Source organism: Labrus bergylta, chromosome 10, assembly GCF_963930695.1.
Source record: "Labrus bergylta chromosome 10, fLabBer1.1, whole genome shotgun sequence".
NCBI classification, from domain to species: domain Eukaryota; kingdom Metazoa; phylum Chordata; class Actinopteri; order Labriformes; family Labridae; genus Labrus; species Labrus bergylta.
The window spans coordinates 2361603-2375160 of NC_089204.1; the positions used below are offsets into that span (position 1 = coordinate 2361603).

The 13558-nt window shown below is 37.9% G+C and overlaps 1 protein-coding gene across 1 annotated transcript in view; it reads right to left on the bottom strand.

Annotated features, from left to right (window-relative positions):
• Positions 1-13290, bottom strand: part of LOC109994473 (dynein, axonemal, heavy chain 2) — a 66711-nt gene extending 53421 nt beyond the window's left edge. The window contains exons 1-17 of the mRNA XM_029280052.2: positions 13258-13290; positions 12974-13138; positions 12277-12505; positions 11604-11714; positions 11125-11363; positions 10552-10743; positions 9856-10013; positions 9391-9478; positions 8301-8506; positions 7079-7208; positions 6424-6606; positions 3949-4163; positions 3495-3641; positions 2554-2710; positions 2148-2257; positions 967-1096; positions 15-203 (exon numbers count right to left, since the gene is read on the bottom strand). Coding sequence (XP_029135885.2) covers positions 15-203; positions 967-1096; positions 2148-2257; positions 2554-2710; positions 3495-3641; positions 3949-4163; positions 6424-6606; positions 7079-7208; positions 8301-8506; positions 9391-9478; positions 9856-10013; positions 10552-10743; positions 11125-11363; positions 11604-11714; positions 12277-12505; positions 12974-13138; positions 13258-13290 — 2682 coding nt within the window. The remainder of the gene's footprint in view (positions 1-14; positions 204-966; positions 1097-2147; positions 2258-2553; positions 2711-3494; positions 3642-3948; positions 4164-6423; positions 6607-7078; positions 7209-8300; positions 8507-9390; positions 9479-9855; positions 10014-10551; positions 10744-11124; positions 11364-11603; positions 11715-12276; positions 12506-12973; positions 13139-13257) is intronic.
• Positions 13291-13558: the final 268 nt, after the last annotated feature.

The following is a 13558-nucleotide window of genomic DNA, read 5'->3' on the forward strand; positions in this document are numbered from 1 at the left end:
GTAATTGCTGTTACCATTGGTGGAGATTCAGAGGCTGTCTGGTGCAGAACCACTAGGACTTTGAACAACGGATTGGGCGATGTCTTTCTGTCTCCATTGATGGCCCTGGATAGCTTCTTCATGGACTGCTTGATGTTGCTCCTTAGGGCTTCCTCAACCATGTTGTCTACCTTTTCTGTGTAGTGAACCCAGTGTTCATGGACCTTTCACAAAAAAGCACCAAAGTTTACAAATTTTAATTTTGTTGCATTTCAAGCAGTAGATCGGGAAGTTTGATTTTGAAGATTTCAATTCAATGTTCTATCGTTTTACAGTTTATGTCAAAAACCAGTTTAACAACTTGTTTTGGTCAACATCTTGCTTTTTATTCATACATTTTCTTGATTGATTTTATTTTATCTTCAGGAAAAGAACTGAATTGCTGACCACTTTACAGTTGCAGGTGAGAAGGTAGTTACTAATTTTGAAGAGTGAAATATTAGCAGTTATCCAGAGGGGCTGCTTGTCAACAGGCAAGGCAGGCAACAGCTTGGGGCCTCATGTCAGTATGAGGCATGGGGCCTTCTTTATACAGCCATATTTTATATTTTCTAGAAGCAGTAAACGGTCTGGTATGCTGCTTTATAAGTAACAAAAATAAATTGTTCCTCATTGCCTGATAAGAATTGACCAATGTAAGCTAGCTACCTTGGATATGCATGCCCTCAAATCAAGGTAAAAATCGATTATGTTGAAAATCAAGCATTTTTCAAGGAGTGCTTTACAACTCAATTATTCCCCTTACCCTGAAAAAAACAACATGCCAAACTTTAAGTTTATGCCACAACCTTGCACACTTACAGTTTATCACACAAAGTGCTTCTAAAATAACAGCTTTATCACTATGTCAGTTTATATTACATTTAAAAAGACTTCTGATGGAATGCTTCCAATACTGAATGTATGCCAGGTAGACACAGTACAGACCTCAGGTCCATCATTAGAGAAGGTGCTGTGAATACGGTTCATGGTATCAACAATATCCTGGTGTGCTGAGCGTAGTATTTGGAGTTGGCTTTTCTGGTGAGCTTTCTGGTCATCTTCAAACTCCTGGTTCCTGAAAATTGCAACAACAAAAAACACCCAGGATACAAACAACAAACAAAATCAGAGCTGTTCACTTGTTAACTAGTAGATACAGTATGGACGCTTACAATGGCCATTGCTCAAGAACATGTCATACAGTGGAAAAGATTACTGATCCTCTGTTAGCTATTAGCACTACGGGAACACTTGTCTGGTAAAATGTATACTGTATGTTGCACTCTATTAAAATGAATTACTTAACATGATGCCATTAACAATCAGCTTAAAATGTATGTAGTAATAAAAGAGTGCTTTATGTTGCAGTGTTTCCTATATGAAGATGTATAATGTATAATTACAGCCAGGCAAGTATATTTCCATTATCCATAGCCTATTTAAAGGAAGAATATGCAACTTTTTGATCTAGCAGATGTCGCCCTTGAGCACCAGCATGAAACCAAAACAACTCGCGCTGCATTGTTGTGTTAGCATGCTAATGCTAGCGATCTTTATTATGCTGGTATCTTCACACTGCATGTAAATTTACCTGAAATGAGCGTGATCTAGAAACACAGTTAAGCAGTGAGTACAGTATGTTATTCTTCTTTTCTCTAGTCCCTCAATTAAACAACTTTTATACGTGAGGGGAGGAGTCAGCCAACGTCCAGGCGATGTAAACAAACTGAAGATACTCTGAAAGCATCACAGACAGTGGGACTCGGGTGTTACACCCATTGTAGAAATTGTGAAAAAAAATCGTATATTCTTCCTTTAATCACTATCTTAAACTTAAGTGCGAGAGAAAGAGAGAGAGAGAGAAATCCCCAGATATGTCCCTCCTGTTAACACACATTGCGTTGTGAGCTCTCATTCAAAAAGTTTAGCTTCTTATGTTGTTGTTTTAATATTTTTCTTGAAATGTAACCTACCCCCCCCCCCCCCACACACACACACACACACACACACACACACACACACTAACTCCACTGCGCATGTACAGTTCTCATTCTGTGGGAAACAGTGTTGTTTATTTAATTTGTGTATTTACTGTTTTATAGTCCTTAAGAGATATCTGTTCTTACCTGTACACAGTCTTTCCATTGACTTTAATCAGTAGTGCTTCACTCATCTGGCGACAGAGGTTGGAAATTGATAGATTGGATACTTTGTATTCATTAACTATGACCCGGACCTGAGGAGAAATGAGATGAAGGTTTCTTACTGGACCAGGAATAGATTCAAGATCGGTTGAAGGCCCTTCAGTAACCTTGGACCAGTTCTCTGATAAATAAACACTAATATAAATGCATGCAATGTTCTAAACTAAAGTTCTTTTAACAATCACATATTTTCATCCAGATAGAGGCTATAAACCCCACATACTCTCCCTTTACTTTTGGTTTCTCCACTGCCTTCACAGAAAAAGTCAATTCAGTACACACACAGCTGTACACATGCCTTCACCAGTATGTGGTGAACTGTAAAAACCTTTTCAATGTGTACAAGACACTCTCGGATGAAGATGTTTGAAGCTCCCTTTGACAACCACAGGAGCCTTGACAACCCCGGCTGAATCTTCTTATCTAAGAAGCGAATCCTCTCCCGAAACAGACCATGCTCGTCAGGAGACAGCATTCCAATGATCCTGATACACACACATAGGAAACATAGGTACATGAGGACAGGTCAAAATAGTAAATATGAGTGTGTTTAGATTACTGTATAAGTAAAACTGGAGCAACCAAAATGTTCAGCTTCTAGACTTCTGACTTAGTCAAAAAGAGTGTTTTTGTGTGTTTTAATATGGAATTCAGTTTCTTACATTTAAAGAGAAGCTTTAATTATAGTGCTTTATTAACATTTTTGACAGTATAGGCCTAATAACAATCAATATTTTTTGTAGAGACTCAATATCTCTAAGAAAGGTCCTGGTTCCCACAAAAATAATAAAAATGTATAGAGTAAAATGCATTTTCCCAGTATAACTTCTGGTCTGAACACCTCCAATACATCAATACATCTTAAAACAATCAAAACATTTAATTCTGCTTATTACAAGCCTTACTTCTCATCCAAATCCGTTTCATACTTTAAACTGCTCTTTTGGTGAGGAGGCTGACACAGAATGAAGCTTTGAGGTGTCACAGGTAAATAGATTGTGAACCGCAATGCTGATGCTCTTACACTACTTGGTATAAGAAAACAGCTTATAAAGATCAAGTTGTCTTGTCTTTTATGTTTTGGAAAAAGCAAATAATTGGCATCCTCTCTCTCTTCCTCTGTCAGTTAAAATTGCCCTAACAATTGCGTGACAAAAATGATCATTAATACTCTTCAATAGTAAACATACCGTATGTCCCCATTGCAAACGCCTAAATGTGTGCGCACAAGGTTAATTGAATGTCAGTGTTTGTGAGTGTGTGTTTAACCTGTTGTAGTCCCTGATCAACAGCAGTGTTCCCTCTCTCAGGCCTCTGAAGTCCTCCCTGTCCTGACAAATGTCAGATACACTCTGTGGGATTTCAAACTTAAGTCGATCCCAGTACTGGATCTCAGAAAACATGTTCAATAGATTACTGCAAAAGAAAAGAGAAATAAGTAATAAGTAATGAGCACATGTAATTTTCATGCTACTGTGTATATTATATTTATACTTTGTGTTGAATTGCTTAGGTTGTACATGATTGTATGTTGTATTGAAAATGTCTTATATTTTTGTATCTATACATACTGTGTCAGCATAGATTCAGAGAGCTACACAAAGTCTGGGTATCATAAACAAATGACAGTTAACCATTGAAGACATTAGTGAAATGTTTATTGTGATGCAAATGCTCAGTGTCTCTTGTGAGAATGTGAGAAAGTGTTGTTTGTGTAACCCACTTGTCAAAATTGATGTCCAACTTGGCGGTGTTGTCCTTGCAGCGCACCATGAGTGGCTGCTCAAGCCTCTTGATGTACTGACCGTCCAGCTTCTGGCTCCACATACTGAAATTCTTCCTCACCAACTCATCCAAAACCTGCACCATTTGGCCATTGGAGAAAATGACCTGCTTGCAGCTATATGATTCATGCATAAAATGGGCCGTTTGGAGCAACTGAAGGGGAAAGACAGGGGACAAAATGAAATGAGTCAAGGAAGAGCTTCAGAGCAGGGGTTCATTGAAGATAATGCATAACAGCCCAATTTACACTGTGCCTTTTTACTTTTACAGTGAATTGTAATATTAGTGTCATAAGTCCTATTCGCACGGGACTAGTATTACCTGGGGACCTCTAGTAATTTGTAATTAATGCGGAGGTCGTCTGTGATCTTCATCCCGTGCGAATCTGCCATGTCTGTAATTTGTAAAGTAAGAATTCCACTGCAAATTACCTAACATATTTCACTAAACACAGAGGTTATGTGATAATATTAGTCCCGTGCGAATCGGCATCTCTGTGATTTGGGGTAGTTTTGGGGTTTTTTAAGGTTTTTTGTGTTCTCCGCACCTTTTTTCTGCCTTTTCCCGGTCCAGAATTATGGAGGCTGCATTGGCAATTATAAATGAAAGTTTTGACAGCATTTTGAGTGCACATTCAGGAGGCTCATCTAGCTACACAGCATGGAGACTCATTCACAGAAAGAGCAAACTCAAATCCATCAGAAGAGAGAAATCTCCAAAGATGATTAGATGGATTACATGCATGGAACATTTTTCTATCTTTTACGCATAGATTACACAGAGCCTGGTGTTATACTAGTAGTGTATGTCTGTGAATGGCTCAGTGCGAGTGAGGAGAGAGAGAGAACGAGGGGAGTGTGTGTGAGAGGCAGGTGTGTGTGAGAGGCATGTTACTGATGTCGGGGACCGGAGTAGAATCAGAGCAGAGAAACTAGTCAGCATCTGAAGTGTATACCGTTTGAGCTCTGTGTGCATAATAAACGGCCCTACACCTCAAGTAACAAGCCGGACTCTCCATGTCTGTTTACATCTTGATGCACCCCACTTAAAGTGACGGCTACAACTTCGGCACTGAAGCAGACCAATCAGTCTCCGCTGTGGTCGGAGTGCCGAAGCAGGAAAGGTTAACACTTGACATCATATCCGGTGTATAATATTAAATATAATAGAATATAATATAAATATAATAGTAAATTCAAGTTAAAACACAGACCTCGCTTACCCCCGTGCGAATGCGCCACACGAAACACAGACGTGGTGGGGTCATTTCTAAATCACATGAGGTCCCCAGGTAATACTAGTCCCGTGTGAATAGGGCTTTAGTGACATAGACTTACAGTATGGTATTGCTGAAGAGGCACAACACTCACACATTCCCACAACATTGTTCCATCCACAGATGTTTACAGTGACACCATTTCTAAAAAATCACACAAAAAGTAAGGACATTTGTGTTTTGTAGATTATTTCTTTGTTGCAACAATGCTTCTTGGAAATACATCTTATACCGTTGGAAAGCATGTTTATTCGGCTTTAAATGGTGCCACATTTGTGAGGAACATGCATTTGTGGGATGAGCAGCAGAGCTGAGTATGTGGGTTGCGCACTAGGGCTGGGTATCAAATTGCTTCGATATGACAGAGTATTGAAAAATGGCTTGTCATTCGATACCAAATTTCGATACCTACGGAGTTTGGTGGTCCACATCATTAACCATGGTAATGGTAATTGGCTGCTTAACCAGACGGGGCACACGTGTGTGTTGTTGTGTTTTGAGAGGCTTGATTACAGTGTGCATCGTGAGGTTTAGAAAAATGTCAACAAGATCAAAACAGACAGTGTTGAAACAGACAACTTTAGTTAAACCACATTGTGGTAAAATGGTTTATATTCTCATATTATGAAACTGCTTTGAATGTTTTAAAATGACATGGAGCTGAATTTTTTGTTAAAATGGATTTTTATCAAATTGGTATCGAAGAAAGTATCGTTTAGGAATCGGTATCGAAGTCAAGGTATCAAAATCAGTATCATATGGAACATTTTTGAAGGATACCCAGCCCTCTTGCACCCATCAAAACCTGTATATCCAATGTTGCCAAGAAGCATTGTTACAACAAAGAAATAATCTACCAAACACAAAATTGCTTACCTTTGTGCAATATTTATTTCACCTCTGTTTATTTCAACCTTTGATTCCTGATCAGCAATGAAACAACTTAACCATTATGATTTTATGACATTTACATTAATAATGGATATCAGTTCCATCTTGAACAGGAAATGTAAAAGGGTCTAATATTTGTGTACATTTAAATAGTTGGACACTTTATATGAAAAGAGTTTGTTACAGGTTTTTGATTTCACACTGCTTGTGCACAAAGAGGTTAATTAAATAGATCAATGAACTCACCTCCATGGGTTTGTCTAGGCGATGTCTGAGGGCCCTCACCCAGTGGGCCTGTCCTGATATTGGAGGTATATGGTCAGGGCAAACTCTTGTCTTCTGGTTCAACTCCTTGTTGACCATTTTAAGCTCCTTGTTGAAGACATTGTACACTTCTTCGACCTTCTCTTCTGTGGTGCGCCTTATAGCCTGATTTGAAAGAAAATTAAAAGTACAGAGATAAATTTAAATAAAAAAGATATGATGCCATTTACTTTGAATTGAATTCAACACTAAGCACTCTGGACTCTGAAAGACCTCTCAATACGGGAAAAAGGATAAACTATATGCCAAGCATAAAATGGTGAAGAAAATTATTTTTGCACTGGAAAAGCCAAAACTATGAATTTGTTGCTGCAGAGGAGCTGATTACATCAAAACTCTTGCACTTTATTGCATGTCATTCCTTCCCACGTTTTAGCATATTTACTGTCTCATTAGGAAATAAATAAAGGGGTAATAAAGTTTGAACATTCCCTTATACTACTCTGCATTCTAAAAGATTAGCTCTTAGACTTAGATCAATTTAAGAGCAGAGGCAATAAAGCACCCTGGGCTAGGATCAGAAATTAAAATTGAGAAATTGGCTTTGTAAGCACTTGTCTGTGTGTGAGTGAGTCACCTCTCGAGTAGACATAGGTCTAAAAATGTCCAGAAGCCGAACTCCTTCCTCCACTGTGTTTACTGTTTTAAAAATGGAACTGATCAGGTTCTGCATCATCATTTCCAGATCCTTTACTACTGCACGAAACCTGTGATTCCAAACAAAAAAATATATATTTATATACATAAAAACACCTACACACAAACACACATTTAACATCAAATACAACAACACTTGCATTATGAGCAACTGATACATTCACGCGCTGAAGCAGTGGAGCAGAAGCACAAAATCAAATGCACACTCTTGAAGGGCTTTATTTTTGTGCAGGTGAAAAATATAGACGCAAAGATTAATATGTACAGTGCACCCAAAAAACATTTCACTAACAAAATTCAAATAAAATAAATTCCAGACACAACGTGTCCTGTCCCATGATTGAATATATTACTAGAGTTTTGTTTGATAGTGTAACCAAAAAAACATGTTAAAGGACACCAACATGCCGCACAATGGCATTAGGTAATTTATCATAAAAAAATAGAATTACAGCTTTGTGATTGTATGTCTCTGCTGACCATTCAAGATACAGTTTAAAAGTGTAACTGTGGCTATGGTGGGGGATATAATTCAAATTGGAAAATATTCAAGGGAATATATTGCCTTAATAACAAAGACATGTTAATGTCAATAAGCTCCTCTGACAACAGCAGAACAAATATTTGGGGCAAGGGGCAGAGAGAGGGGAACTCTCCGCCTATCCATTGCTGATGGGGCGGCCCTTTATTTGGTCATTATAAGAACCATAAAGTCAATAAAATATTTGGACTGTATTCATAGACAACTTTCATTATTTATTGCCACCAACTCTCTAAAGGCGCTAATAATTTCCCTTTAATTCGAGTTGTGCCAAGTAATGGTTTTTATGAAAATTGTGTTTTTTGTAGTTAAGTAATTTTCATAGAAAAGGGCCAATTTACCCATAATGTATTCAAAATAGCTGTAGCTATAATAGCTATCAAAGTGCAAACAGCACCAGAGCACAAAGAAGCTATTAGCTCTCCATCTCAAGTAGGGAATCTTTTTACCTTATAAAGGTGCTTAGGGAATTGGACTGCCCCTTTTGGCCTAATTTGTGTTTTACAGTCACAAAAACAAAGAAACACTTTTGAATTGTTCTCTGTACTTTCATTTATATTTGTATTTTTTGTAATAGGGCAGGTTAAAGAGCCACACATACTTGTTGAATTCTCTGAACCAAATGGTGTTCTCGACATCAAAGATGCTCTTAACGACAGAGCGCAGGTTCTGCAGGCCACGGTGGAAGATACTTTCTAGCTCCAGGAGGGACCGGGTGAACTCTGGTCCTTGTCCTCCACTAAAGCATGGCAGGGGCCTCTGCTGACCATCCTCCCAACGGGCAAACTGATGCTGGCAGTCACATACCTAAAAAATGCAATGGCACAAAAAAAAAAGTTGAGATACTGTATGTAATTCTCAAAATACTTGAGGTCTTATCTCCTTGATCTAAATAGGATGATATTCACAAAGAGGCAACTTAATTACAACGGAGCTAAAGGAAAAAAAGATACAAACTATGTACAAAAACAAAGTTGATACAAAAAGGGAAAAGACAGCCACCTTCTGTTACATCTTACACTGGGACAGTGTTTATATCACAAGGAGGATGAAACATAGTAATACCACTAAAACATTTCATTTGACACAACAACTTAGAAAAGATGTTCAATGAAGAGACACTCATTGTGGACTGCACTGTGAAACTAAATCTGGCATATGCAATGAAGGAAATGCAGACTAATTAAGAAGCATGTTTACATTTAATATGGTTGAAAACTCAAGATAAAGGAAGTAGCTTTGACAGGATGAGATCCATGTTTATCCACTGAAAGCCCAATGGAGCACAATGTGGCCTCAATTTTGTTCCTAAAATTCTGCAGGATAATCCTGAAGATAATCTTTTCGGTGTTGTTTTTTGCATGAGGATTTAAAGACCACATCTAGAGGTACTTCATCGAAAGGAAAATATGCATTGGCCTACATTTGTTTACAGGAGTGTTCCCTAATTCTAACTATTTCAACAGAATGAATATAGATTTATTATGCAGAGTTGTGATTGTATGTTTAAGGTTGCATATTATGCAAGATACACTTTACCATGCTTTTCTAACCCTAATATGTGCCTCTAGCCTGTCTTCAAACCCCCCACTTATTAGAAAAGTCCATCCTCTCCAAGACTTATTTAAACTCGTTGATAAGGAGCATAATATGTGACCTTTAATGTCTCTGTGTTATTGAGTGAAGGTTACCTCAAGCAGGTCTTTGAACCTCTGAACAAAAGCATCAACCACCACAAAGATGCTGGTTTGGTCCAGCATCCAACCTTTAGGGGAACACCTGATGTAAAAACAAAAGACAGCATAACCAGAAGGAGGACAGAGAGACTGTGAACAAACTGTAAAGTTTTTACAGTATAAGATGAGCTTGAACACAAACTAAATCACTGCTCTTTAAGGGTATATTCAGAGGTGGGCACAGTTAAACTTACTTCGTAGTAGCAGTTAATCAGTTATTTCTATAAGGAGGTAACTCCTTAATTGAACTAAAATTAAATCTTTAAATGCAGACAACTCAGAACAACAACTTTGCCTTAGCTAATGTGCAATTTAATTTTACACCAAACCCAAATAAAGCAAATAGATTTGAGATTTGAAACCAAACGTAGACATAGATGACAGTGTGTTAAGTCCATAGGCAGGTGAGATTTCTCCTACTTGGTATGAACATTTGATGCATTCTGGTAAACTTCCTTCCAGGACAGGCAGCACTGGATACAGTCATTAAGGTTTTCTTTGCTGGATAATACAAAGCCTTCAAAGATCCTGTCCAGAGAGATGCTTTTAAAGCACAGGCTGATGACCTCATTACTCATCTGCAACACAGTAGAAAACAAAAATATGTCAAATACAAGACACTCTGACTCATTACGTATATGGTATATATTGGTTGTATACTGTACATATATGCATTATTATTTGAAGAATCAGGCTGCAGCTTCAAACACAATAACAACTCATAAACAAAATAACTGTCCAATGAAAATATAAAGAAACATGCTGCTTATGAAAAGGGGGTTGTTGAAAGCCCAATCAAAAAAACTTACAGCAGAAGCACATTGCTGTATGGGAATGGGCATGCTGGCATAATAATACAAGAGAAAATAAGAGCGTCACTGAAATACAGTATGTGGTAGAAGAATTATTTAACACTTTTAACTTGTTTTATTATGGACTGAAGGCAAATCCTTGTTCATTTGTTTTAACCTGTTGAGCCCTACAGTATGTGCAGTTTGTTTAAATGGCCCGTGTTGGATGCAAAACACATAAAAATGGACAAAGGATGGTCATTAATAGAAAGAGGGTGTTAAAAACAAACGTTGTAAACACTTTGATGTAGAAAAATGCAGGTACCTTGCGGAAGAGGCCAGTGATCCTCTCATTAGTGTTGTAGTGGTCGGAGTTAACCCAAATGATGCGAATGAGACTGACAATGTGACACAGCTTAGGAGTAACTTGGTTAGGCTTGAGCTTGGCAAACTCTTCAAAGGGCTCCTTCAGTATGGACAGGTAGGTCAGGTTTGATTTAGCCTGTAAAGAGCAATCCTGGAGAAAACACATGCACAAAATTGATAGATAAAAAAGGAATGACTATCATTATGCCTACTTTTATCACAGTTCTTATTAAATGCTTTAGTTATGTTAACACAAGTTTTCATATCAATGTTTTCCAACTTTCTGCATCGGGAGCCATTGGGCAACACTGCAGTCCTTGAGTATTTTACATACACTTCCTTTCCTCCATCACGGTAGTTGCATATTTAGTCACACAGAGCGACAGAGTTTTGCAAAAAATGCTCTGTAAAGTTATTTAATCTTGTCTAATTATATTGTATTATATTTCATGGCAATCATATTACACTTCAGTTATACCATACTGGAGTTATAAATCAGTTTTAGACTGTAGACTTGGAAGACTGTAAATACCTGGATCTCCTTGGCCAGTTTGAAGAAGCGATGTTCATAGATAGACTTTGAGAGTTGCAGGATCTTCTGGATGTGTTTGACCTTTGGCTTTTGTAGCTGCAGGCTGATGTCCAAAAGCTTGGCAGAGCGGTTCTTCCAGAATGCTATCTCCTGCAGTGGGCCACATGTGTCCCCCATCTCCATTACTTCTTGATCATTCAGTAGCTCCTTGATCTGATCTGTCCAGTGGATCACAACACCTACAAAACGTGGTTAACAACTTAGTCAAAAGAATAGAGGAAAAGGCAAAGAAGAAGAACATTTAAAACTGAAGAATAAATGAAGCAAAGGTCTGTTGATGTGACCTTTTTTTAGATTGAGAAAAAAGATCACATCAACAGACAGCGCTGTAATAAAGCTCTGCCATCATTACATCTTGTACTTTCATATTAATCATGCAATGCACAGAAACAGATAAGGAGAAATATTTTCAGGCTTACTCTCCATTCTTTGTACCAGCTTCTTGTCCTTTCTTGCCTCCTCAGGGCTGCACTGTAGGGCTTCTATTGGGATATACAGCACTGTGTTGCCCATCTTCTTATACACATCATCTGCACAAAAATAAAATAATATAAAATATTAATACTAAAATATATGCAGTTCTGTAATATTTAGAAATAATGGCCATCCTCTGTAGACTGCCCTGAGTGAATCAGCATCATGGAGTTCTATTCTATAATCTGTCCTCTGTACAGGAACGTTTTCTTAACTACTTGTAAACTGAAGTCACTTTCTTAAGATTTTTTCAGCAGCAAAGACATTTGCGAAACCTAATTTGTCCTTCAGACTGACTGCTTTCAGAAAGTGTAACTACAATTTGCTTCAAATAAGGTCAATGGAAATGTATTGTTCAATTCAACCAGGATGTTAATTTATTTCTGCTGCCTTGAAAAACTGTACAAGCGTATCTCTTTGTATGATAAAGAGGGAACCATATGTATGAGATGAAGCATTGTGATATTCGGGACAAAGTAAGGGTTCTTACATTTAAAAAAATATCAAAGAGGAGACCACTCCAAGATAACACCCTCACAAAAGTTGTACAGTTTGTAGAACTTCTATATATGGTTAAAAGAAACCTGTGTAGCTCTCCCTTTTCTCTGAGGTACCCACCCGAGAGGCAGGCCAGGAAGCAGTGCATGTTGTTGGCATAGTTGTCTTTGATGCTCTTCTGGCTGTAGGTTGAGAGGGCGACTGGCGGTGCATGCAAACAGATCATTTCATGGAGCAGCCTTTGGATGGGGTTTTCTCGAAGCATGCCAAACTGTACAGCTGAATCAAATGTCTCTGCTGTGATAATGGCTCCTGGTTTGCGGATAAAATAGCACAGCTGCTCCACCACCTGTCCATTTTAAAATACATTTTAAAGCCTCTGTACAACCACAGGTGTTTTAAATGACTATGTCTTAAAAGACCAGGATGGGTCGTAAATAGATGTAGCCATGGTGAAAATGTAAGACGCAATAAATTCTAAGCACAAACAAGTATGATAACTGCCCGAACAGGTTCTAAGAAATGAACAGGGTATTGGAGCTGTCAGTCAAACAAACCTGTCCTAATGCACATATTACTGAGAAGTGGTCTAATCAAGGTCTAATCACTTACATACGTGTTAATGTACAGGGCTTTAACGGTTTGTTGGGTATGCAAATGAAATAAAACTATAGAATTTAACAAAATAAAACAACACATGAAGGATGAAAAGGAGAGCACTCCAGCTTTTAAGAGAAGTATCAAGCTTTCTCTGATGGGATCAGGCAAGGACGTGCTCAGTTTTTCTTAGAATTTAGGATTGAATGTCAAGCTTTACCTGTACAGGTATGGAGTATTCCACCCACAGCTTGGAGTCAGTGTCCAGGTACACCACCATGGTTGTGATTGTGTCGTCAACAATGAATTGATCCAAAGCCCTCTCATTCTCCTCTGTCCACAACTCCTCCGTTACACCAGGAAGAGCCACACATCTGATAAACAACTTTCGTTGGATGAAGAGATGACAGAAGAGGTCGTAAAAGGAGACATTGTTTTACATTTAGTGGGATAATTGAAATTAAGAGTAAAAGTTACAGATCATTATGAATTACTCTGCTTTACCAGACGAATGGTCCTGGAGTATTCGTCTTCCATTTCTTCGTAGGGTTTACTTCAATAGTATTTACCTGAAAGTTACAGCTTGTAAACAACAACAACATTCAACACATAAAACATTTTGACGTTTTGAGACACCACTTCATGTATAAATCTAAAACTTCATACATTCAAAAAAATGTAAGATTAATATTTTGGACTATGTCGTTGATTACATCTCGTTGTTTTTTTTTTACATGAATTTACCTTTTGAATCTAAAATGAGTAACGTTAAAAACGTTACAAAATATAGCCTGAAGCTAACTAT